Source organism: Prunus mume, linkage group LG5 (genome assembly GCF_029339155.1).
Source record: "Prunus mume cultivar Tortuosa linkage group LG5, ASM2933915v1, whole genome shotgun sequence".
NCBI lineage: Eukaryota > Viridiplantae > Streptophyta > Magnoliopsida > Rosales > Rosaceae > Prunus > Prunus mume.
The window spans coordinates 1,357,838-1,385,671 of record NC_142702.1 but is presented as its reverse complement, the minus strand read 5'-3'; the positions used below and the strand labels follow the sequence as shown (position 1 = coordinate 1,385,671).

Sequence of the window (27,834 nt, the reverse complement as noted above, 5' to 3'; positions counted from 1 at the left end):
TTTAGAAAATTATTGGAGTTTTTGGGCTCTATTTGGTAGGCAAGAAAATCTCAACAGGAAGTTGAGATTTTTGAGGTGGGTTTGGTTAGGGAATGAGTGGTTTTGAGGATTTTGGGGTGGAGAAGATGAAGGGGAAGAGCTGGTAGGGAGGGGGTGGGGCAAGGATGGCTGCCTCAAGTAGGTTGGTGGGGGAGAGAGTCAGGTACAGAGAAAGAGAGAAGGGGAGAGAGAAGTAATGTATTTTTCTATTTTTTTTAGTATAAAATATTTTATTATTTTTTTCACATGTGGCACTGACATATCATATATTTCAACAAAAGAATAGGTCCTATTTGTGCCACATCAATGTTTTTAACTGAATTTTTAACAAAGTTAAAAATAGGGCCAAAGTGAACCGCCAAACCTTAATCAAGAGGGTACTTTGGGTCACTTTAACCTTTAGGGGGTAAAGTGAGATTTGACTATTGTTTCAGGGAGCACTACAATAAATAAGCCTATATTGTAAGAGTACAATCGTGCGTATATACTACGGTCTTTTTATAATAAAAAATAGTACAGCCGCGCAGTGGTATCTTTTTAGACACGTGGGCGCTTAGGCGCTATGCAGGTCCCCTTTTTAAAAAATTAATTAATTAATTAAAATTGTATAGCCAGGCGGCTTTACTAGGGCTTTTTGAAAAAAAAAACTTGTTTTTAATAAATAGTATAGTCGAGCATCTATACTATATATATAATGGGATCCTTTTATAAAAAAACACCGATTTTCCTTTATCTTTTTTTTTTTTTGGCCAAATGCTATGGAGATTGCATTTATAAATTACGTCATAAGCGCATTACAAATACAAAAGGCTCAAGGGCTAGAACAAATGCCCCCGAAGGGTTGCACCAAACACGGAGGGATCACAACAACAAACTTATATGGTACACTTCCACTTGAAGCCATGCATGGCCAACTTAATGCCACACAAGACCACAGACAATCGGGCTTAATCACTTCAAATCTGTAATAACCAAGTTCATCACCAATAACGCAACTTACAAACCCAAATTCTCCCAAAGATAAACCACAACCACGCATCAAACTCAACACAGTTGATGCACTTATTGCACCAAAACATAAACTGAAAACCAGCAACAGCCAACCCCAGTCCATGACTATGGTTGTAAAGAAAGCATGACTTGAAAAGAATACCCATAAAGTAAGTAAGTCGTCCGTCGATGCGACTACCCACCACAGTCGGAATCACAGCCAAACCAAGTACCTATAACAAGAACACCAAAAAAAAACCCACCAAACCCAAAATCCAAATAGATCGGGCCAGAAAATCCAAGATCCAAGTAGATCTGGATACATATCTAAAGTCCCCACCCCCTAAACTCCACTTTCTCCACAATCCAGTCAAGATTTCCCCACAAAGAGAGTAGCAAGCTAAAAGCGAAAGAGATTGAGAAAGGAAGAGAGAGGAGGGGGAGGAGTCCTATCATGCCGTGCTTGAAAGAGAAATGGGAAGGGAGGGGTTGAGACGAGAAAGAGACAAAGGGTCTAGTTGAGTGCACAAAATATATTTTATTGACTCCCGATTTTCGTTTATCGATAAGAGTAGTTTAGAGCATTATCCATTACTATTAGGCAATTACCTGAGTCTTTATTACTCCCTTTTGATTTTTTACTTTTCCAGAGTTATTACCCGTATAAAGAATTTGGCTTTTTCACATTTAATACTTGTATCATACATGTACGTACTTATTTTTCAATAATACATCCCTTTGATTTACTGTGAAATTTCTCCCGCTTGAATATCTACTTTAGATGTGTTGAAACCAACAAATTAATATCTATAAAGTATAAAGATTAGGAAGGCCCTTTTTAAAAAAATTTCTATTAATATAGTATAGCCGCATGGCTATACCTTTTAAATAATGGACTATGGTATGATCTTAAAAAAAAAAGTACATCCACGCGGCTATACATTTTTTTGACAAGTGGCGCCTAATCGCTAGGTGGGCGTCTATGCAACGCAAAATTTAAACACTCATGACATCTTGTTTTTCCAATTTGAAAATATAAACAGGTCCTTTTACAGCAAAATTTAAACCTGTGCATTCTTCTATGCAACGCAACAGTCAACACAAACACATCAAATTCCTACGCATCACATACCATGTCTAATTTTGCACTCACTTTGTGAATGCTTAATTTTAAAAGAAAAAATAATTGAAGAGATCAAATCAAATGTATCATATCAGCTATCAACTAAATATCACAATCAATAACATCGTTTTTCCCCTATAACACCAAGGGCCTAGATGGCAGTAAAATGCCACAATAATATCTAATCCAACATAGATTCCCTGCTCCTCAAGTATTTACATTACATGTTATTTTCTACTACATGTTCCTCCTTCAATCCGCTTCTTTTTTTTCTTTTCTTTTATTTTTTATTTTTTTTTCTTCTGTTTGCGGGGTTTTTTTTCTGGTTGGCTGTCCCATGCTGCCTAGGGCTTATTTCCTCCTTGGCTTCTATCTGCAAAACCCATTTCTTTCAATCAATAACATCGTTTCTTTCAATCAGTCATTAAATAAACAAAAAGATTTCATGTAAACACATTTCTTTCACCTCCCACACACATCAAATAATTCTCTTCGATAGTGGTTTCATCTTCTTATTTGGGCTGTTTATGCTAGCTACACTCCCCTTTTATGGGTTCATAATCCTCGCACTCTCTGCGAGTCATAATCACCACACACTACATAAGGGTTTTGATACATACAAACTATAATAGAATCCAACGTCCAAATTAATGTCATTGATGAAAACACAATAAATGTGAAGAGAACTTACGGAGTGAAGCCGAACGTGAGCGTGAACTGGCCACAAGCCATGATATCCATAGGAAGAACAGTTGAATGTAATGTCTTGATCATATGTATTCCGTCTTCTCGAACAAATATTTGAAAAGTGGTGATACAAATATGTTGAACCTTGTAAAATTCATAATTAGTGCCAGTCTTAACATGAAAAAAGTCTAGGTTCCCCAAATGAACGAAATAGTCACTCTCAAGCTCATCAAATGGACATGGTGGAGACGCAATCTTCAGGCCGTCCAATTTACACAGCTTGATTAGTGTGTATGCAATACTACCGTCGACGCGTTTGTTCATCTTCAAGGAGAATGCTATAATCTCATCCACTTGAAATAGATCCAAGGCATATATAGTCTTGTCTACAACCACAGCCCTCCCTCGGAAAGGAGTATAATCACAAGTGTCAAATTCCACTCGAATCCAATTCATTCCACCCATGTGAAAAGCAACAACATCAGAGTTTTCATGTCCGTCAATTAGTGTATACAAAATAAGTCCATAACAAACAGCATAACCAGTTACCCGCATAGGATAAGGATAACGAATTGGAAACTCAGGCATTCGCTCCCAATCGTTCTCATCAGGATTGTATTTTCCAAAAGATGGAAGCGGATCTGCTACAAAGGGCGATGCTTCTTCAAGAAAATAGAGTCTGTCATATGCGGACACGAATGTTCCACTCGGCTTCAACTCTAAGGTAGGAGGTACAGAGGGATCTAATTCCCTAGTTTTCGTATCGAATGACCTAACGCAAGCATCCTCTGTAAATACATATACTTGGGAGCGGCTGAAAATCCTTGCACACTCGTTAAAACAAGGGAACGTGACTACAGGTTCAAGCACGGCTCTTCCGTCTATATCATCAACTTTTGCCCCGTATTTGAATTTGACTTCATATAGGGCACCTATGTTTCCCTTAGTGAAAGTTATCATTAAAAACACAGACCTATGTTCCCCCTGATTTACCGTCATTGATGCCTCCTCCTTCATGGGCAATCTGGACAGAGAATAGATAAATATAGAACAAGCCAAGTGATTTTTTAAAACATAAAGGCCAATCAAGAAAAACAACAATTTTACAGAGAAACAGAAATTAAGAAGAAAAGATGAAATCCACTAGGCCATGCACTGACCTTGGGTAAGGATGAACAGCCCCATGTTTGTGACTGTGAGCCCTACTGGCGCGTAGTAGGTCGAGCTCATCCGATATTGATTTCTTCAAATCAACCAGTTGGGTTTTCTGGGTGGAAAGTGCGGCTAGGGATTTCTCGATCTCTGATATCTTGCCCAGGAGCTCATCTTCGTGTGAAGCCATCGTTAAGGCATGGTCTTGACCCGAGGTGAGGTCAGCGGCGGCGGCGGCTCAAAGCTGAGATATTTTCCGATACCCCATGATAACAGATGATAAGGCGGTCGCTATTGAAATACTAAATTGAGGCACAAGGGAATTTAGGGTTTGGGGATGCCGCTGTAGAGGGCAGTTTTATTATGGTTGCTTTGGGGTGTGATATGAGGAAAGTTTCTAACTCGTGTAAAATTCTTGAGGCTGGTCTTCTTTTTCCCTTTTAATATATATATATATATAAGCATTATTTTAATTGCATCAGTTGCTTGCATTGCATTTCTTCCAAGGTCTACAGAGAACTTCCATTGAGGATCCTCAAATAAGCTTTTATTTGAGGACACCCTTATAGGGCCCACTTTGGATTGTATTTCACTAATCCAAACCGTCTATTTTGTAGATATACATTCAAAGATCATCTCTACAAAAAATCACTTGAATCCGATATCATTTGATCATTCAATTGAGTTATTGAAATTTTAGTACTTTCTTGAAGCACCGTGTTCATTGATTTTGTAGGACACAATTGGATGTCGAAACGGTTTCCAAATTGTCTAATTTTTTGTAAGGATGATCTATGAATGAAGACCTAAAAAATAGATGGTTTTGATCATTGGAAAAAAAAATTGTAGGATACCCTAAAGGGCGTCCCTCAAATAAAATTATTTGAGGAATCCCTCAATAGAAGGGGACTATATATTAACTAGTTATCTTATACCGACATAAAAGTTTGTTACCCGTTCCAAGGTCTAATAAATATGGGTATTTCGCTTTTTAATTGTATTTATGTAATTCAGTGCAAAACATTTTGGCTAAGTATTGATTTCTTTATTCTTTTTAGTTTCTCTTTTTAAACAGCTTTAGTATCAGAATTTGTCAGTGTTATGATGCTCTCTATTTCTTAGCTAAAATTTGGCTAAAAATATAAGAAAGCTATTTTAGAAGCTCTCTAAAAAATTTCAACTCCAACCCCACTCCCTAATTTAGAGAGTCATAAATGCTATAACTCTTTTTTGATTGGTCCATCTCTATTAAAAAATAAAATAAAAAATAGTTAGCATTAAATAGAGATTTGAAATACTCATTAAATAAAGCAGCATTAAATTATAGGGAGCCACTAGGAGTCATTTCTCTCTCCTCAGATTTAGGAGCTCCTAGAGGACTCCCTATTTTAGGAGGTGGATAGGGAGCGTGGTTGGAGTTGCATTTTTATGATTCCTCCCTAAAATTTGTCTAAGGAAGTGGTTTATAGAGCCCATTGTAGATGCTCTTACTTATTTCCAAGGGCGGATCTATTACTAGGCTGGAGTGGGCTCCAGCCTAGGGGATAATTTTTAAATATTAAATATAGTTAAGTTTATTCATACTCCAATAAATATTAGCCCACTACACCAATAAATATAATAAACTAATAATAGCCCAATTTAAGTAAAGTAAATAATAACTTTATTTTAAATAAGCTCATTCCTGAAGCATATAGGAAATAATAAATATCAATCCAAACTTATATAAATTTGATTAAAAGTAGAACTCACGCTAAGGCTTTACCAACTTGACCTATTGACCTATTCTAATAGTACTGATATTAGGCTACACCCACGAAGAGCAAACATCAAAAAAATTCTTCTAACCACTCAAAACATCATATTTGAACCTTGAGAGCCTAGAGGAAATAGCTCTCCTCCTCTGAAAAATTGTACCAATCTATCTTTAGTGGATTCTTCAATCTTGGTAAGTATTATATATAAATAAATATATATATATATATAATTTCCAATTTAATTGTTGTTGTTAAGTTTTTATGGTTTAGGATTTGGGTGAATTTTTTTGGAGATTGTTAATATATGTTTTATTTTTGCAACTTGAATTATTAAGGGAGCTTTAGTAATATATCCAAAATAGGGGCTAAAATTATAAAAAAAAACCTACATGAAATGCACTTTAGAAATATACCCAAAAATCATTTATTACATATAAAATGAGTGTTGAATTTCTTATAAATTACATGATTGCCACTGACTAACTTAAATGAAGCCCAATACAAAAATCACAAAAAGACCAAAAACAGGCCCAACTCAGATTTTTAAAAGAAACCCAAACTTAAGTACTTAAAAAAAAACATGAAAACCAAGGGCATGTCCCCATGACCTTTCCTTCTCCATTGAACCTCTCAAACCATATCATAGAAATACATTGTTAATACCATATCATAAAAATACATTGTTAATACCATTTTATAGAAACACATTGTTAATACCATTTCATACTAAAAAAAACATTGTTAATACCATTTCATACCCAAAAAAAAAAACCATTATTAATACCATTTCATACAAAAAGACATTGTTAATACAATTTCATACAAATAGAACATTGTTAATACAATTTCATACAAAAAACTATTGTTAATACCATTTCATACCCAAAAAAAAAAACCATTGTTAATACTATTTCATACAAAAAAAAATACATTTTTAATACCATTTTATATATATAAAAAAACCCAAAAAAGTCTAGCAAGACATCCAATATCCTTTGAAGAAACTATCTCCAATTGTCTACAGTTTCACCAGATACAATCACAAAGGTAAAAGGAAATACCTCTACAAGAAAAAAAAGAGTACATTATTAATACTATGTCATAGAACTATCTTCCTAGTAAAATCACAGTATGCATATCATAAACTTAAAGTGCACAGCTATATATATAGAGCAAAATATAGAGCATGCTTTGTTACTGAAAATCTATTAATACTATGTCATAGAAGTACATTGTTAATACCATGTCATAGAAATCAACTCAGTTACAAGGTATAAACAGTTGTTATACTGTTCATACCAGTCACTGGAAGTTAACAACTATATCATTTCATTTGCATGATTGGTACGATAAAAGTGTACAACTCCATACCACTCAAAATCAATTACATCATTTCATTTGCACAAATAATTGATCCTTCATAACTCCACATACCATAAACATTGAAGAATATGAAATGTGACACTTAGAATCAGACAATATGCTATATAACAGCAAATTTTTATATACGTTTGTGTATGATAAGTCTGGTAAACTCACAACAAGCGGGACTAGGGGACCCAATGTGGCCAAATAAGTTGTCACCCTTATCCATCATGCGCATGGCACAAGAAGTCTCTGTCGTACCTGATTGCATTATCAAAAAGCAAGAAACAGAAATAGAAAACAAAATCTTTTTCTCTCAGATTCTTCTCATTCTCTTTGATGTTTTCATGGTATCAAGAGCCACAAGGCTAACGCTTCTTCTTCTTCGATCTTGATTCCGCTGTTGTCTTCTCTGTCCGTTCTTGCTCTATCTTCTTTCTACCTGTTCGCTTTGTCCCAAATTTCTTGCCATTTCTTCAATTTCTCAGAAATTCTTGATTACAATGGTGACTGCTTCTCAGTTAGTTCTTGCTCAATCTCCGATTTCTTCTTTAATTCCTTCTGTTGGTAATACAGTGACTGTAAAACTCGATGAATATACAATCACCCTATGAAGTGTTGTATGGATCCTCTCCTTCTCTTCACCATCTCAGGACATTTGGTTGTGCTTGTTATCCCTCTATGAAGCCTTATAATCATCATAAATTGCAGCCTAAAACTACACAATGTATTTTCCTTGGTTATGCTTCTCAGTATAAAGGATACATTTGTTTTGATACTTATGCAAACAAACTGATTGTCTCTCGACATGTTCTATTTGATGAGACCATTTTTCCCTCTGGTCAACTCAAGGACAAGGGTGGTTCTACATCAGTTTCTTCTATGCCTTCCACATGCTCTCCGCCAACTCATCCTTTATATTTTCCCCAATTTTCATCTATGGATCATGCTGATTCGGCGCTTCCTTCAGATTCATCATCTTCAACATCTTTGCCGGCTCAAGCTACTACTTCTGTCCTCGATGTTATCTCTACATCTCCTCATGATTCTAGTGCTCCTACCTCTCAATCTCCTGATCTGCATATGGTTTCTCATATTCCTCAGAATCAGCATCCAATGCAAACTAGAAGTAAGTCTGGCATTTTTAAGCATAAAGCTTTTCTCACTACAGATATCTCTACCAATGTTATATCAGAACCTCATACTTATGCCTCAGCTGCTAAAGTTCCTCAATGGCAGTTAGCTATGCAAGAAGAAATGGATGCTTTAAAAGCTCAGGGTACTTGGCAATTGGTTCTTCTACCTCCCAATCGCAATCTTGTAGGTTGTAAGTGGGTTTATAGGATTAAGAAAAACTCAGATGGGTCTGTTGCAAGGTATAAAGCACGTTTGGTAGCAAAGGGGTTCTCTCAAGAGGCTGGTTTGGATTATGCAGAGACTTTTAGTCCTGTTGTAAAACCTTCTACAGTTCGTTTAATGCTTGCTCTTTCTGCTACCTTTGGTTGGAAAATGCAACAACTAGATGTGAAGAATGCTTTTCTTCATGGCATTCTTCATGAGGAGGTTTACATGTCCCAGCCTCCTGGCTTTATTGATTCTTCACATCCCCATCATGTCTGCAAGTTGGTTAAATCACTCTATGGCCTCAAACAAGCCCCTCGAGCTTGGAATGACCGATTCACTAAGTTTCTTCTTACTTTAGGCTTCACAGCTTCATATGCTGATCCCTCTTTATTTGTCTGCAAAAAGTCTGACTCTCTAGTCTTTCTTTTGTTATATGTCGATGATATTATCATCACCGGATCTGATTTAGCTGTTGTTCAATTGATTATTGATCAACTTTCACAGGAATTTGACATGAAAAATCTTGGGGACCTCCATTATTTTCTTGGCCTTCAGATTCAATATCCAGCAGATGGCATCTTTGTTCATCAGTCCAAATATATTCTTGATGTGCTTACTAAGGCCAATCTCTTGGACTGCAAACCTTGTGTTACCCCTTGTCATCCCAATCATAAGCTGCTCAAGGATGGTAGTCTTCCTTACTCAGATCCTGCTCACTATCGCAGTATTGTTGGTGCCCTTCAATATCTCACCTTTACTCGGCCTGACATTGCCTATGCCGTGCATCAAGTTTGTCAGTTTATGCATACTCCTTTGGACACTCATTACTTGGCTGTTAAACGTATTCTTCGTTATCTAAAGGGTACTATGTCTCATGGTTTGCTGTATAAGCAAGGTTCTTTAGACATGACTGCTTTCACTGATGCTGACTGGGCTGGGGATCCAAATGATCGACGGTCTACAACTGGTTTTGTTATTTTTCTTGGCACAAACCCCATCTCCTGGTCTTCCAAGAAGCAACAATCTGTTTCACGTTCTTCTACTGAAGCCGAATATCGTACAATGGCCGTGATCTGCAGCTGAAATTGTATGGCTTCAGCAGCTTCTTATTGATCTGCATTGTCCTCTTGTTAAGAAACCAGTTTTATGCTGTGATAATATCTCTGCCATGGCTCTGTCTTCCAATCCTGTGCTTCATTCTCGTGTCAAGCACATTGAAATCGACTGTCACTTTGTTCGTGAGAGAGTCACTCGTGGGGACTTCCTTCTTCAGCATGTTTCTTCTGCCCAGCAAGTTGCTGATGTGCTTACTAAAGGCCTCTGCTCTCCTCAATTTGATTATCACTGTTCCAACCTCATGCTTGGTCCTCCTGTGCATGAGGTTGAGGGGGGATGATAGGATATAAAGGCACTTGTACCTATTATAAGATGACAAGTGTCATGTCGTGATTTGTTGAGTTAGTTAGATTGCTTAGTCAAGAAGATTACAATGTAACAATATATAAGAAACGTGTAAGCTGGTGATTGCATTATCAAAAAGCAAGAAACAGAAATAGAAAACAAAATCTTTTTCTCTCAGATTCTTCTCATTCTCTTTGATGTTTTCAATATACTTCAATCACTTGACAGCCAAAATTTCATTGGTCTTAACACTTGAGAAAAAAAAATGAATTTTTTTTTTAAATTGCATTCTATAAGAACTTACACTCTAAGGGAAGTCCATGACATCAGGGGACAAGGGTGAAGCACCGGATCCCATAAAATGAACTTGTCCTCCAAGCTTTTCCTTTATTTTGTTGAACACCAATCTGTCCTATATTGGTGATCCATTCGAACCTGAAATAATTGTTTAACATAGAGAAATTTAACAATAGCATGACTTCAGTAATAGCCTATGAGAAGGTGAAGTTATTAGTGTATATTACCACTCATTATGGATTGCTTCTTGGAACTGTAGGCAGTTTGAAACAGTCTCTCCCTTAGAGTCCCAGATGTTTTAACAGAATTTGCAATTCTGTGATGGACTGAATTAGATATGACATGGAGACCACATTAACAATAATAAACAATAAGCCAACTATGATTACCCTGCATATATTCTGTTGTACAACCGAGGCACACTACAAAATAATGTAGGTCTCAGTGTTACGGCCGTCAAGGTTCTAGTTGTTCATGCCTTCGATCACATCCCTCATGGCCTTCTTGTTGTTGAAGGTGACGAAGCTGAAGCCGAAGCCCTTGGACCTCTTGATCTCACGGTCGTTGATGATCTGGAAACACAAAAAGAAACCAAATCAAATCAGACCATTCTTCATGTTTAGCCCATGCTAGTTCACTTTGAAGAGCCACCAAATCTTTTTCAAGTTCATCAATTTCAGTATCTGCTTTTGTTATTAATATCTTCAACACTTGTATGCAACATTTCTCATTTATTACATCTTCTTCTATCAGATCTATAACCATAAGAAAAGACCAGTGTTACAAACAGGGAAAACAAGGAATGACACCAATGAAATAGAAAGAAACATATTATACCATGACCACAACCAAAGTACAAACTCTACAGCCACATGTACCTAAGATAAGGATCTACAACAATTTATTTCTTTGATATGAAAACTAGCCAGCATGGTACAAGAGAGGTGAACTCCATAGATCCCAAGCCATGAATTTCAAAAGTATATATATATATATATATATATATATATATATATATATATCCTGAAATGCAAATACGACGAAGTCATGATTCTATGACCAGGACATTAGAGCACAAAGATAGTTAAGTTCATTCATTTGATATAGAAGTTTGAAGCAAATGCTATAACTTGAAAGAAGGCTCAAACCTTAGGCTCGGAATATCATGTCAACCAACTCCAATTATCCAACAACTTATTTTATGAAAATGGAACACAAATCGTAATCAGCAATACACCACTAGAAGTGTAATGAATAATGTAGGTCTCAGTGTTACGATCGTCGAGGTTCTGGTCGTTCATGCCTTCGATCGCGTCCCTCATGGCCTTCTTGTTGCTGAAGGTGATGAAGCCGAAGCTCCTGTACCTCCCGATCTCACGGTCGTTAATGATCTAGAAACACAAAAAGAAACCAAATCAAATCAGATTCATCCATCAAAACCAAAACGTCGGAGTATAATCAAACAAATACACAATAAAAAACAAAAATGAAAAGGAATCGATCGATCTTCAATCTTTGGGAGAGAAAGATCAAGTAACATAGAGAAACAGAGGATCAAGTAGCAGAGAGAGAACATGCGTCAAACAGCCCTTCGATTCGATGATCTCATCGAACGGAGAAAATGCCTTATCCAGCGCATCATTGTCGGTGGCCCAGGCGAGCCCTCCGATGAAGCTTAGAATGATGAGGTTGAACAAAAACTGAGGTGGAAGAATAAAAACTGAAAATTGGGGTTGAAGATGAAGATGAGAGACTGAAGTTCGTGAAATGAATTCTGATTTGGTGTTGATTAGAATTCCAATTTTATGTTAAAAGGGTAATAAAGGTATTTCATCTTAATAATTAAATTAAAAAATATACAGCTGTCGCCTTTTGGGTTTATTTTGGGTGTGTTTATATACATTAAATAGTATAGGATATTTTTATAGTTTTAAGTCTAGGAATGGGTATTTAACTAATTTAGCATTTTTGTGACTTTGTTTGATTTATAAAATTTTATTTACATTTTTGTTTCATGATAAAAATATATATATATAAAAAAGCTTATAATATATCTTCTCTATAAAAAATTACAAATTTATAAAAAAAACTCAAGCACTATTTAAACATAGAAACACACCCAAAATTAACTCAAAAGTCAACTTTTTGGGTGTGTTTATAAATGAGTTTTGATTTTGATGTCGGTGTTTATTTTTATCTCCTGTCAAAATGGTCGTCTATTCTTATCTTTGTCGATTTTTTTGGCTCATTTTCAGGATATAGATGTCGGTGTTTATTTGTTAGTGACGTTGTTTATCTGAACAACGACGGGGATTTACCGTCGCGGTTTGTTTCTTCAAAAGATGTCGGTCGATTTCACAATGGTTTGAAATCCTGCTACACGATGGTGAATTCCCGTCATCTATGACCTTTTCTGTAGTAGTGTTAAATTAATTAATGGTAGATTGGCCTTAATAATTTGACTTCAAGCTAGTGAGTTACATGCATATTAAGTAGAGACAATGATGAACGTCTCCACTTGACTTCCTCTCAAATTTTCTTTAATACAACGATTACTTTTCTCTACCAAATTTTAAAGCCCCTTTTTTTCTTTTTTTCTTTTCTCCACTATCATTGCTACTTTTCAAATAATCTCTTTATTGTCACACCTCAACTCTACATTTTGTAGTGATAATGTTGAAAATAATGCACATTTGTGCTTAAGATTTCAAGAAAAATCTAGAGAAATCAAGAGGAAGACTTCACCGACTATGCAAAATTGGCAAGCTCAATGTTGCATGGCATAATTACTGTAAAAGACTAGAAAAATCCTAGCAACTATCTTAAATGGTTAGAAAAGTCTAGAGAAATAAAATATGTGCCTAGGAGAGATTGTCCAAGTCAATGGGACTTGGGCAATGTCGGCAATCAAAGCTTATAAGTAGGCATGGTTGTACTCATACAAGGTGGAGCAAAAGAGCTACCCAACCCAAGTCATATGGGGAGTCCAACAAAAAGAACTCCCAAACTAAGGCAGCCAAGAGCTACCCAAAGAAACTTATGTTGAGGGCCAATAAGCTCACCAATCTAAGTGAAGGCCCAAACTATTCTAAATCAAGTGTGGTGGCCAATAAGCCAATATGCTAAGAAGGCCAATTAGCCTATATAAAGCCTTGTACTATTCTCCTCAAATCTAATAAATTCACTTTGCTTCCCCTATAAGCCTTGTACTATTCTCCTCAAATCTAATAGAGCAACACACATCACACCTTATAAATTCTAACAGGTAACTTACCGTTCAAATTTTCTTAGTGAGTATATTTCATTTGATTGTTTGCTAGGATCGATAACAAGTAGATAGTTAATGAAATATATTAAATAATGGAGTTTAGGAATTATGCATCAAGTAAAAAATTAGTTGAATTGTGACCCTAATGAAAAATATATTTCAATTAGTATCAGAGGTGCCCCTTTTATGAAATTTTTTAAACTCCGCCACTGTTTTAAGTGATTACGAAACAGCTTGGTGTTCATACTCAAAAATTACTTTGAAATTTAATCAAACGTAAAAAGACTAGTAATAGTGGAATCTATGAAGCTTGACTTCAAGTCAATGTCAACGCAGTCTTTGTAGAGTTGTAACCAAGTAAGCAAAGACGGCTCCTTTTCCATTTCCAAAAGTGTTAGTTTTTCTTTCTTTTCTTTGGTCTGAACCACGAGGTGGTCCTAGATGGGCCCTAACTATGGGTGGCACCTTTAAACCTTAACCACAACTCAGACTAATTCCCTCCCACACCGGGAATCGGCCTATAAGGGATAAAGTCTGACCAAAGTGGTGACTCCATCTGAGCAGATCGGTTTTTTTTCTTTATCCCTCTTAATTCGTGCTTTTGAATGTTATTTACTTATAATAATAATAATAAAGCAACTTTTTTGAAATTTTTTGGTCGGAAAGAAGAAAATACTCAACAACTTAATCTGTCCAGGTGTCACTGGTAGTGAATTGCTCTAGATTTATTAATTTCGCGACTTCAGATTTATTTATTATGTGTTAATTGCTCTATTTATCACCTGATTTGGTGCCTGAGATTCGATTATATTAGATAACTCACTAGATTCGTAACTAAATTAAAGGGATTGTGAGTGTTTTAATACTTTATTTACTTGGTATCAAACCGAGGCTAGCCAAGGATTTTCTCAGTAATAAGCTTGCTCTGTAATTGTTCTTCTTCATTATGTAATTGTTCTGCTCTAATTATCAGTTTTAAACTGAACTAAATTTGAACTAAATTTGACATATTTTGCATAGATATGACCAATGAGAAGATGTCCTTTTCAGCTCGTTTTAAATATCTTTAGCTCAGCAGATTTCAGAGGATAATATATTCAGATTTTTGCCTAGTCTTCTAATCGATCATACCTTTGGTTGAAGTAGAACCAAAGCAAAAATTGATTTACTTTGACGACGTTTTCTTTACTTGGTGCTTTTATAACTATTTTGTATGAAGTACGTTTTTTGGTTAGATTTTAACTATGGTTTCTGGTTAAGTTTTGATGTTTTTGCCTCTAATAATCGTACTTGACAAAGATTTGAAAAATGTATGGTTCTAATTATATTGTATCTAGACCTAACAAATTACGAATTAATATTTACAAAATGCATGGTTCTGCACATAAGACTTTACTCCATCCAACTGGAGAGCTAGTACTAAACTTGGGACCTTACAAACCATTTGAACTTATTTTCTGTTATAAAATTGTCAATCAAATTTACACATGTAACACGTCCAAAAACGAGTTTAGGTGATAGTCTTGTTTTTTTTCAAATGGAAAAAGAAAACTATATAGCAAACCTATACGAATAACAAATGATAAAAAGGTGAAACCAGAGGACGTGAATGAGAAATATGGCCTAACAAGATAGACAATTAGTCATGAAAGTAACACCTCCGTAAACATGGCGAATAATAAAAATGTGAATGTAGGAAAATAATTGGGCAAACAAAATCCGGGTGAGTAAAAAGTACGCTGGATTGGTGATGATGTGGCACTTTGTTATAATTTATGACGCAAATAATAAGTTAATAATATCATGGGGTTTTTTATTTAAACAAAGACCTTCCATTTTAATACTAGTTACCAAAATAAGCGAAAAAGATGAACGGCCGAGAATTGTCGACAAATGCGGACAAAGAAATGTGCCCAAGCAAACCGACAAACAACATTTTGCTGCTGTAAGAAGATGACGTCAGGCCCTCCTTATTTCCAAAAGAACAGAACTCAATTAATCACAGCCTTCTCAAGTGCATGAACCCACTCACCAATTTAAACCTCCCCTGCCCCGCTTCAAGAAAGAGAGAGAAGAAGACATTAACAAAAGTTTTAGTTACTTGTGGATGTGGACGGCTAGTTGATTTAGTTGTTGAAAGCGCCAAAGAAATTAACGAGACATGCTTTTCTGCTACAAGTTAGAACCAGCTTTCGAAGACTTTAAAGACTTTGATGGTTAGCTTTCGAAGACTTTGAAGACGATAAACTTCTCTTAACCTTCTTCTCTTCACATGCGCCATCATTACTTTCGCCACGTGTCGCTCGTCCGTGGGGACAGGCGGCACGCGGCGCTGAAGTCGAAGCGCTCGGGCGTCCCTTCACCCGTCGGCTCGGCGCGATCTTGACTTCGACGCGTCACCTGAACAAATAATGCAGAAGGGACAAAGTTTAGCCCTTTCACCCGGTTGATCTGCCGAGCAGGGCCGCGATTCCTTCCAAAGATAACTTCAAATCCCCTTCCGAGAACTCTCGAGGGACTTGGGGACTCCTGTTTATACCAAAATGAACAGCCAATGAATATCAAACACGTGGGCTAAACTAGGGCCATGTGTGCCTTCGCACCCACCTTCGGTACCAAACCCACCGATCGCAACATTAGGCAACCTCGCCCTTTTACGCATGGCGGTCTCACAATCGGCGCCCGAGTTCCACATCGAAACTCTAAACAAATTGCACACCTCCCAAGGCCTATAAAAGAGGACAACCATCCCAGCTTGGAGGTAATCAATCAGAACTTACGGCATACGCCTATTGATCTGCAGTTCAACCTTACTAAATCCGTACCACTTAAGCATCGGAGAGCCTTTACCACACCGGTGCCCTAGGACTTACCGTGTGTTTGCTATCTTACAGATTGCACACCCTACCGAGGACATCAGATACCGAAGAGACTTAATCACTAAGTTGCGCGGGAAAGTGCCGAACCATTTTTCTGCGTCAACATAGTAGCTTCTTCAAGTTCTTCGACCAGGCTGTGTGTTTGGAGTGAGTTCTCTACTATTAACTTTTTTTTTCCCTTCTTTCTACTTCATTTCTTATAGGATGTCCTTTTGGTCTTTTCAGCTATCCTAATTGTGTCGAGAAATTGGCATCTCATCCGTTCTTGTTAAGCTCTGAAGAAAGGATGGGTATGTTTGCTCGTTATCGTCGTAAGTGGGAAAAGGTTGCTACACATACAACAACGAAAAAAGCTTTGCAATTATCCGATTTTGATAGGTTCAAATTCAAATCTTGGAACTCTACTGAAGTCCTTGGTTCCATGGATAATTTCATAAAAAAAAATCTTATGACAGTCATTATGGAAATAAAAAAAAGAGAGAGATGGAGACGTATAGAAAGAGGAAGAAGAAGAAGGAAAAATAAAAGAATTAAAAAAAAAGGAGAAAATAAAAAGAAAAAAAAGGCGTGCGTTCCAACAAAAAAAAAACAATGATATTTATCTTTAGTATCTTTAATATATTCATTTTTCAATAAGATATTTGGAGAGGAGCTTCTACAGGAAGATAGGCGCCTTTTTGAAAGTATTTTATTTATATTTTTTATGAAGATTTTTGAAATTATTCTAGACACAATTTAAAGAATTCGTGCTCGATATGTCACATTCTGGGATCAGCTCTGTCGTAGCACGATATTGTCCGTTTTGGGTTCCTCTCTCTGCCCTCACGATTTTGTTTCTGAGAGCTCATGAGCAACTTTCTAGTGGGTCACCCATCCTGGGATTGCTCTAGCCCCAACTCGCTTAACTTCGGAGTTCTCATCCCCTTCAAAGCCAGTGAGCTCCCAAAAGGTCTCGTGCTAGATGGAGGCGGACATGTACATATAAGGCACATCACCCCCTCTCTGTTGGTCGATGTGAGATGTTACAATCTACCTCCCTTAGGGCATGTTTGGTATGCCTCACTGGACTGGACTATATTAATTAGCACTTAAAACCCATGTTTGGTGAAAGGAGGGACTAACTTAAATGAGACTAAATAGTCCAACAGTATAAAAAAATGCCTCACTTGCTCTCCTTATACAGAGAGGCTGAAATACAGTTTGCAAAATAGCGAGCGTGCTATTTTGACGTTCGAGTCTGACCAATCTAATCGCAATACCAAATCCATATCCAAGCTTCAATAATCAGTTTTCTTCACCTAGAACTATCACCACCATAAACCTAGTCACACGACACACCAATTCAAACCCAACCACTTGAATCAACCACCACCAAATCAAACCCAGTGGAACCACAACCCAATTCAACCTTCCGAAAAATTATAAACCATCAACCATGGCTCAAAAACCAAATGGAGATTTGTGACTTCGAAGAAGATTAAGATCTGTGACTTCAAAGAGGAATAAGGGACTTGGCTGCCAAAAGTCATGAGTTTAATCATGGCCTCCATGTTTTTGAAGAAACTCCTCCCTTCCTTAGAGCCATTTTAGATGTTGATGCTTAAGGTGCTGCTACACATCCCTTGTTCCTATTTAATTGTTTCTGTTTTGGGGGGTTTACCTTCTGTACCCAAAAGAGGGAAGAATAGAGATAAAATGATAGGGAAGCAGAGAAAGGTTTGGGAGGGGGATATAGAAAAGGAGGGATACCATTGTGTTAATATTGGAGAAAAAAAGAGAGCGAACCAGAGAGCGAGATCGGGAGGGGGAGAGAAAAAAGTAAAAGAAACAGCTGGGAAGGAAGAACAAAAGAGAAAGGAGAGAAAAAAAAAAAGGAAAGAAAGAAAAAAGATAATTTGTCTTTAAAAAACATTTTAAAAAATTATTTAAATAAATTATACATTTCTTGTTATTTTATTTGCAGTATTTATTTAGTTTTAGGTCAAAATTCCAAATTAATTTTAAATATTTAAATAATTTTTTTAGTCCAACACAGCACCAAATATAGGTTTTCACTATTTTTACAATCCAGCTTCTTAGTCCGACGCCTCACCAAACGCGAGGCCAGTACTTAATCCAGCTTAGGCCAATCCTAGCTAATCCAAGACAGTCCCAAGATTTAGTCCAATCAGCCGTACCAAACAACCCTTTAAGGGCCCGACGCCCTCGCTGTCACACTCGCACTACACGCAAAGTGGCTCGATACCAAATTGTCACATCATCGATCGCTCTGAGTACGATATTGTTTGCTTTGGACCCCCTCTCTGCCCTCACGGTTTTGTTTCTGGGAGCTCACGAGCAACTTCCTAGTGGGTCACCCATCCTGAAATTACTCTAGCCCCAACTCACTTAACTCGGAGTTCCATCCCTCCGGGCCGTGAGCTCCCAAAAGGTCTCGTGCTAGATGGAGGCAGGTATGTACAAATAAGACACATCAACCCCTCTCTGTTGGATGTTACAATCCACCCATCTTAAGATCATGACGTCCTCGTCAGCACACTCACACCACACGGCAAAGTGCCTCTGATACCAAATTGTCACATCCTGAGATCGGCTCAATCATAACACGATATTGTCCGCTTTGGGCCCCCCTATCTACCCTCATGGTTTTGATTCTGGGAGCTCACGAGCAACTTTCAAGTGAGTCACCCATCCTGGGATTGCTCTAGCCCCAACTCGCTTAACTTCGGAGTTCTCATCCCCTTCGAAGCCAGTGAGCTCCCAAAAGGTCTCGTGCTAGATGAAGGCAGGCATGTACATATACACATCACCCCCTCTCTGTTGATCGATGTGGGATGTTACACGATAGGTCACCTAAAAGGACACAATTTCAGTATTCGTGCTCTATAAGCAACTATATATTTGAAATGTGTACAGACTTAACGACAAAATTCAATATATGTGCCCAATACTATGCCATAATATTTAAAATAATGTGCACGTAAGTACCAAGAATTATGTTTTTTATTGGTAAGTAAAAGACAAATAATATTGTGTGGTTGTAATTTGCAAGCAAAAGGGCACAAAAGTATAATTTTCGTGGTTACAAAAGCTTCAATTATTCTTACACTGAAGTGACAAACTCTATGCTAATATGATAATTGGCCACAAAATTTGTGCTTAAACTACTTAGGTACAATTATTTTTTTCTTATGTTGGCATTGGACACAAAACAATTGTGTCTTCCCTGTATATCACACAAATACTACATATCTGTGTCAAATGTGATTCAAAATGACATGAACCTCTTTTTTGTGCTCTTTGGATTGTGCTTTTAACCCTTTTTTTTAGTAGTGATTCAACTGTTCTTCCTGTGGATATTGAGGTTTTGTGGTTGATTCATGCTTACGTTTGGCTTCACTCTGTAAGTTCTCTTCACATTTCTTATGTTTTAATCAATAACATTAATTTGTACGTTGAATTCTATTATATTTTGTATGTATCAAAACCCTTATAAATGTAGTTTTTGGTGATTATGACTCTCAAAGAGTGCGGGGATTATGAACCCATAGAAGGGGAGAATAGCTAGAATGAAGCAGCCCAAACAAGAAGATGAAACCACCATCGAATAAATTATTTGATGCGTGGGCGGTGAAAGAAATGTATTTACATGAAATGTAAGTCTTGGATTAGATATTATTGAGGCGTTTTACTGCCATCTAGGCCTTTGATGTAATAGTGGAAAAAAAAAATGTTATTGATACATAGAAGAATAAAAAATAAGACATATGTTATGTGATGCATGGAAGAATAAAAAATAAAAAGTAAATGTTAGCTTTGAAAGACTTTTGATTAATGGTCGACCAAAATGTCCGTCTGTGGACCATGGCTTATAAACTCTGGTTCAAAACTTTTCAGCCTTAATAGATTCAGCTGATGAACACGAAATAAATATATTTAAACTTGGTAGATCTTAGAAATAGATATGAAGATGATAACCTTGACCAAATCATTAAATTAATTATACAAATTTATAAATAAACTCAATCCTAGACATGTATTTATAAAAAAAACCCAAACACTATTTAAACATAGAAACACACCCAAAATCAACAATTGTATATTTTTTGGGTGTATTTATCAATGGATTTTGAGTGTGTGTAATGATGGGTTTTGGGTGTGTTTATAAAGTGTTTTTGGTATTTGATTTTTTTATAATTTCAGCCCTCATTTTGTGTATTTTAGTGAAACTCCCAATTAATTAATGGTAGACTGGCCTTAATAATTTGACTTCAAGCCAATGAGGTACATTTTAAGTGGAGATTTTAATGAACGTCTCTATGACGACTTGACTTCCTCTCAAATTTTCTTTAGTACAAACTTTTCTTAACCAAATTTTAAAGCCCCACTTTTTCTTCTTTTCTTTTCTCCACTATCATTGCTACTCTTTCAAATAATTTTTGTATTGTCACACCTCAACTCTACATTTTGTAGTGATAACTTACCGTTCAAATTTTCTTAGTGAGTATATTTCATTTGATTGTTTGCTAGGATCGATAATGATTAGATAGTTAATGAAACATATAAAATAATGGAGTTTAGGAATTTTGTATCAAGTAAAAATTAGTTTAATTGTGACCCTAATGAAAAATATATTTCAATTAATATCTAAGGTGCCCCTTTTATGAAAATTTTCTAATTCCGCCATTGTTGAATTTAAGTGACTAAGAAACAACTTGGTGTTGGCATACTCAAAAATTACTTTGAAATTTAATCAAACGTAAAAAGACTAGTAATAGTGGAATCTATGAAGCTTGACTTGAAGTCAATGTCAACGCATTCTTTGTAAAGTTGTAACCAAGTAAGCAAAGACAGCTCATTTTCCATTTCCAAAAGTGTCTGTTTTTTTTCGTCTTCATGCCTCTCCTTTAATTCGTGCTTTTGAACCAGCTTTAAGACTTTGAACGGTTAGCTTTGGAAGACTTTGAAGACGATAAATTTCTCTTCACCTTCTTGGCTTCTTCTCTTTGATTCCCTTACTCTTTTTTTTGTTTCTTCCACTTTTTTATACTTTCTCTAGTTACAACAACGTTTTTCATGAGTTGTGCGTCTATAAAAGGAGCTTATAATTTCTCCACCCTTAATTGTGTGAGAGCCATAATTAAGCATACATAATTATTTACTTGGTATCAAACAGAGGCTAGCCAAGGATTTTCTCAGTAATAAGCTTGCTCTGTAATTGTTCTTCTTCATTTTGCTCTGTAATTGTTCTGCTCTGATAATCAGTTTTAAACTGAACTAAATTTGAACTAAATTTGACATATTTTGCGTAGATATGACCAATGAGAAGATGTCCTTTTCAGCTCGTTTTAAATTTCTTTAGCTCAGCAGATTTCAGAGGAAAATATATTCATATTTTTGCCTAGTCTTCTAATTGACCAGGAAAAATAAATAAATAAAGTGACAACTTTTCTTCGCCTGTGTTTTTTTTCCTCAAGATTGACTCGCCGATCATACCTTTGGTTGAAGTAGAAGCGAAGCAAAAATTGATTTACTTTGACAACGTTTTCTTTACTTGGTGCTCTTATAACTATTTTGTATGAAGTCTGTTTTTTGGTTAGATTTTAACTATGGTTTCTAGTTAAGTTTCGATGTTTTTGTCTTTAATAATCGGACTTGAGGAAGATTTAAAAAATGTATGGTTCTAATTATGTTGTATCTAGACCTAACAAATTACGAATTAATATTTACAAAATGCATGGTTCTGCACATAAGACTTTACTCCAGCCAATTGGAGAGCTAGTACTAAACTTGGGACCTTACAAACCATTTGAACTTATTTTCTGTTATAAAATTGTCAATCAAATTTACACATGTAACACATCCAAAAACGAATTTACGTGATAGTCTTGTTTTTTTTCAAATGGAAAAAGAAAACTATATAACAAACCTATACGAATAACAATGATAAAAGGTGAAACCAGAGGACGTGAATGAGAAATATGGCCTAACAAGATAGACAATTAGTCATGAAAGTAACACCTCCGTAAACATGGCGAATAATAAAAATGTGAATGTAGGAAAATAATTGGGCAAACAAAATCCAGGTGAGTAAGAAGTACGCTGGATTGGTGATGATGTGGCACTTCGTTGTAATTTATGACGCAAATAATAAGTTAATAATATCATGGGGTTTTTGATTTAAACAAAGACCTTCCATTTCAATACTATTTACCAAAATAAGCGAAAAAGATGAACGGCCGAGAATTGTCGACAAATGCGGACAAAGAAATGTGCCCAAGCAAACCGACAAACAACATTTTGCTGCTGTAAGAAGACGACGTCAGGCCCTCCTCATTTCCAAAAGAACAGAACTCAATTACTCACAGCCTTCTCAAGTGCATGAACCTACTCGCTTCAAGAAAGAGAGAGAAGAAGACATTAACAAAAGTTTTAGTTACTTGTGGATGTGGACGGCCAGTTGATTTAGTTGTTGAAAGCGCCGAAGAAATTAACAAGACATACTTTTCTGCTACAAGCTAGAACCAGCTTTGGAAGACTTTAAAGACTTTTGAAGACGATAAACTTCTCTTCACCTTCTTGGCTTCTTCTCTTTGATTCCCTTATACTTTTTTCTCGACTACGTTTTTCATGAGTTGTGCGTCTATAAAAGGAGTTCATAATTTCTCCACCCTTAATTGTGTGAGAGCCATAATTAAGCATACATAATTACAAAACAAAGCTGTGATGGGAATGGAATCATGGTGGTCGAAGTTTATTTCTGTATGTAGTTTTAATTTGCTATTACTCAATGCCACTCACTGTTTTTTACTTGTACAGAATCAGACACTTGGCCAGGTTGATGAGTGCTCAGCCTTGCTGCAGTTCAAGGAAAGCTTTGCAATTAACAAGTCTGTTTCTGCAGATCCTCTTGCTTATCCGAAAGTTTCATTTTGGACGCGAGAAGGAGATGGGAATCGGAGTAATTGTTGTTCATGGGATGGTGTAGAGTGTGACGAGGACTCTGGCCATGTTGTTGGCCTTAACCTCAGCAGCAGCTGTCTCTACGGTTCTATCAATTCCAGCAACACTCTCTTCCACCTTGTTCATCTGCAGAGGCTTGACCTCTCAGATAATCACTTCAATTTCTCTCAAATACCATCAAGATTTGGTCATGATCTTTCGAGTCTAACGTATCTCAACCTTTCAAATTCCTTTTTCTCTGGCCAAATTCCATCAGAAATTTCAAAGCTATCAAGCTGTCTACCCTTGATTTGTCTTATCTGAAACTGACCAAGGCCAACATGAGAAGCCTGGTTCAGAACTTGACCACCATAAAACAACTTCATCTTAGTTGGGTAGAGATGTACTCCACTGTGCCTGATATCTTGGTCAATGCATCTTCTCTCACATCTCTCCAACTTCGCGGTTGTGGTTTGAATGGGGAATTCCCAGTAGGCATCTTCCACCTACCAAAATTAGAGGTTCTGGATGTGAAATATAACTCAAACCTTACCGGTTCTTTCCCTAACTTTAACAGGAGCAATAATCTCTTGAAGAAATTGAATGTTGGGGACACAAATTTCTCTGGCATGCTGCCTGCTTCTATCGGAAACCTCCATTCCTTAAATTTGTTGGACATCTCCTATTGTAATTTTTCCCACTATCTTCCATCTTCACTCGGAAACCTTACCCAGCTCAACTACCTTTACATGAGTGGAATATTTTATGACGTTCCAAATAATAATTCCACAGGCCAATTAGTTTCTGAATATTCCTTGTCTTGGATAGCGAGTTTAACCAACCTCTACAGTTTGTCCCTTTGGGCCACCAAAATCAGGGGAAAATTCCCAAGTTTTGTGGCTAACCTCACGCAACTTTCAGTTCTAAACTTGGGTGGTAACGAAATAACTGGTCAAATCCCGTCTTGGCTTATGAATTTGACCCAATTAACTACTCTATACCTCTGGGGTAACAATTTGAGCGGAGCAATTCCTAGGTCACTCTTCCAGCTCCAAAATCTTGAATTTCTTTACCTTTCCTCTAATAACTTGAGTGGACAAGTTGAGTTTGATCAGTTTTCCCAGCCCAAAAAGTTAAAGCAACTTTATTTATCACACAACAAGTTATCTCTGCAGATCATAACCAATTTGAGTGCTACTATTCCACAGCTTGAAGTTCTAGATTTGTCTTCATGCAACTTAACAGAGTTTCCAGAAATTTTAAAATATCAATCCGAATTGCGAGATTTATATCTTAGCGACAACAACATTCAAGGGCGAATACCAAAATGGGTGTGGAATGCAAGTAGAGAAACTTTGGAGACTCTCGACCTCTCTTCCAACCTCTTAACAGGATTTGACCAAAATCCAATCAATCTTCCATGGCAGAATCTATATGATTTAGATCTCCGGACCAATATGTTACAAGGATCACTGCCAATTCCACCACAATCAATCAGAAACTATATGATCGGCAGCAATAATTACAGTGGAGAAATTTCACCCTCTTTCTGCAACTTGAATCATTTGCACATTCTTGATTTGTCCAACAACAGCCTAAGCGGCATGCTTCCACAATGTTTGGAGAACTCCAGTGCTCTTGAAATATTGAAGCTGACGAACAATTCTTTTCATGGCGGTATTCCTCAAATGTGTCCAGATGACAATAGTTTGAAAATGGTTGATTTGAGTTACAATCAGTTACAGGGGAAGATACCAAGATCAATGGCCAATTGCACTCGATTAGAGTTTCTTAATCTTGGAAACAATCAGATAAGCGACATCTTCCCATCTTGGTTAGGAGCACTTCCAGCATTAAGGGCTCTCATTTTGAGGTCCAATCGATTTCATGGCATGATTGGGAAGTCTGCAACTAACCAAGACTTCCCAAAGTTGTGCATCATTGATTTATCTAACAACGGTTTTTCAGGTATGTTACCCTCTAACTACTTAGAGAACTGGAATTCCATGAAATTTGTTGACGAGAACCAGCGACCTTATTTTGAAGTCTTTTCGAAGTTAGACAGCTCAGTTAGGTCAAACAAAGTTAATTTTGTTTATGTTTATGAATACTCGATCACAATTTTTGCAAAAGGTGTTGAGTTGAAATATATGAAGACCCCTTATCTTCTAAGATTGATAGATTTCTCAAGTAATAGATTTGAAGGAGAGATTCCAGCAAGTGTCATTGGGAATCTAAGAGGCCTTATTTTGCTTAACCTCTCCAACAACGCTCTCACTGGTCTCATCCCATCATCTTTATGGAACTTGACGGCTCTTGAATCGTTGGATCTCTCCCAAAACCAGCTCTCAGGAAGGATCCCCGGTAATTTGGCACAACTCACTTTCCTTGCGTATTTCAATGTATCCTATAACCATCTTTGCGGTCCTATACCACCTGGCCAACAATTTGGTACATTCCTAGAAGATTCATACCAAGGAAACTCAGATCTGTGTGGAAAGCCTTTGTCAAAGAAATGTGATAGCTCAATATCGCTACCACCATCAACCTTTGAAGAAGATGAAGATTCCGGGTTTCAAATTGCACTCGATTGGTATGTGGTTCTGCCAGGAGTTGTTAGTGGTCTAATAGTTGGAGTGGTTGCTGGGAACTTTTGGACAAGCAAGAATCATGAATGGTTTTTAGAGAAATTTAGCAGGAAGAGGCAGCCAAGAGGCACACGGGGAGGAGAGGACACAGAAACTAAGTACTTTTATCTTGCAGCTCTTTGTTGTTGTTTTGAATTCTTGTATGGGGTCTAGTGCGTTCTTTTTATTACAATAAGGGTGGTGGTGTAATTTTCTTGTATTAATTTGTGGTGTTGTAAGTTGCTTGTATTAATTTGTTCGACAATGTTTGTAATATGTTTCTGTACGAGTACAAAAAAGTAGTGTACGTTTTCGACTAGCTACGAACTACATTTTCTGTTTCCTGTTTGCTTAGTTTCTTTGATTTCCTGAATTGTTGTATAATGCTTACTTTGGATGCATAATGCTTACTTTGCAGCCAGTATATGTTGCTACTATCAACTTCTAGTAGGTAATTTGCCAACTCTCTTGAGGTTCTTCTCTGTCCTCCTCTGCCTTCTCTGTTCTTCGCTTGATTCTTACTAAGAAAGACACATGATTTTAAAATGTTGAAGCCAAAATTTTACTTGCATTGCTGCCTTCATTTACTTGTTTACCACCAGAAGATTTTTGGCTGTATCTTGTAATCATTTTGTAAAATGAATTATGAAATTTCCTTCCAAAAATACCCCATGAAAACTTTTGAATGACCAACAAACCCTTAATATATCCCATGGCAAGAACAAGGCCACAAAGAAAAACTACAAGCATTTGTGGCTAAATTTCCCAAACAGGTGAAGCCATAGATTCTACAGTGGCTCACTTGTAGCTAAGAGAGCAGTTAGGCTAGTATGTCAACTCTGGCTGTAATTTCATTGTTTGTTTTCCAAGTCTTTTTCTGTTTACCTTTTCCCTGCTGCTTGTTTGTTTGGATCACATTGTTTCCAACTTCTTAACCCTATTCCTATGTGATTGTTCAAAGGGTCTCTCAATGAATGCTTAGTTTATTCAACTTGACTTTCCTAACCCCAAAAGAATATCATATTAAAAAGCAAAAACTAAATACTAAACACATGAGAGAGAGAGAGAGAGAGAGAGAGAAATAGCAACTTTTCAAGAAAACCCAAAATATGTTGAACTCTTTTGGGCCATAGATCTGAGTGCCAATGTGCTGATTTGAATCAGATGGTAGGAGGAAATTCTATGTAATAATAATATACATGTTGACCTATTTATGTGGCACATACTTTACAACAACAAAATACAACAAATGACAGTCTTCAGGGAAGTGAGTGAAATTGTGAAAAATGTCATGTGCTGTTCACAGGTTTGATGTGCTTGTAGTTTTGCAATTATCAAATTCTTTGCACTGCAAGCAAAGAATAGAAAACAGTGCTTCTCTCATTCAAATGTGTCCAACAAACAAGTCCAAGACAATACAAAACAACTCCCCATGACACTCGGCTCTAAATGCATGCAGGGGTGTGGGGTAGACACAGCCATCCATCCTTGTGTCTTTATAAAATCTAATGTCAAATCTCTCTCTGTATTTTATTGATATTATTTTGTTATATGCTTTCTGTCTAAAAGGACTTGGGGGTTTCCTTTCTGAGCCAAATTCCAACCCCATGAAGACAAACAGATAGCTGCTGCCTCATCATCATCTAAAAAGTCTTCTATTGCTGTGGTTGGTATCCAATGCCACATTATTTTCTTGCAGAGGAAACTGGAAAACACAGCCTCCTATGTGATATGTGACTTTTTGGTGTTCCTTGGAAGAAGAAGAAGAGGTAAAAAGATGAAACTCATGTTCTGAATCTGATGCAGCATATGGTTTCTTTTACCTTTTCAATTGAAATCCACAATTAATTAAGCAAAGTTTTAGCTGAAAAATGAACCTATTGGAGCTGAATATAGTGATAGTGGGAATTTTATTCATACTTTTCTACTACAGAATTGAGATTTCAGAAATTTGATTTCTTGG

At 36.6% G+C, this 27,834-nt stretch overlaps 2 protein-coding genes across 3 annotated transcripts; one reads left to right on the top strand and one right to left on the bottom strand.

The window, feature by feature from the left end:
• Window positions 1-2,183: 2,183 nt before the first annotated feature.
• LOC103329276 (uncharacterized) lies at window positions 2,184-4,378 on the bottom strand. 2 transcript variants are annotated; one of them, XM_016793642.2, is made up of 4 exons: window positions 4,000-4,378; window positions 2,844-3,863; window positions 2,619-2,725; window positions 2,184-2,525 (listed from the first exon to the last, which is right to left on the bottom strand). In XM_016793642.2, the coding sequence occupies exons 1-3, from the start codon at window positions 4,179-4,181 to the stop codon at window positions 2,683-2,685; spliced, it is 1,245 nt and encodes a 414-aa protein (XP_016649128.2). In that variant the 5' UTR covers window positions 4,182-4,378; the 3' UTR covers window positions 2,184-2,525; window positions 2,619-2,682. The 2 variants fall into 2 exon arrangements, with proteins under 2 accessions (XP_016649128.2, XP_008229945.2); XM_008231723.3 differs by having other exon boundaries at window positions 2,630-2,725.
• Window positions 4,379-23,028: 18,650 nt separating this feature from the next.
• Window positions 23,029-26,045, top strand: LOC148916598 (receptor-like protein 49). The gene is given in 2 exon segments (XM_089051735.1): window positions 23,029-23,533; window positions 23,536-26,045. Coding segments are annotated over 2 exon segments (3,015 nt in total).
• Window positions 26,046-27,834: the final 1,789 nt, after the last annotated feature.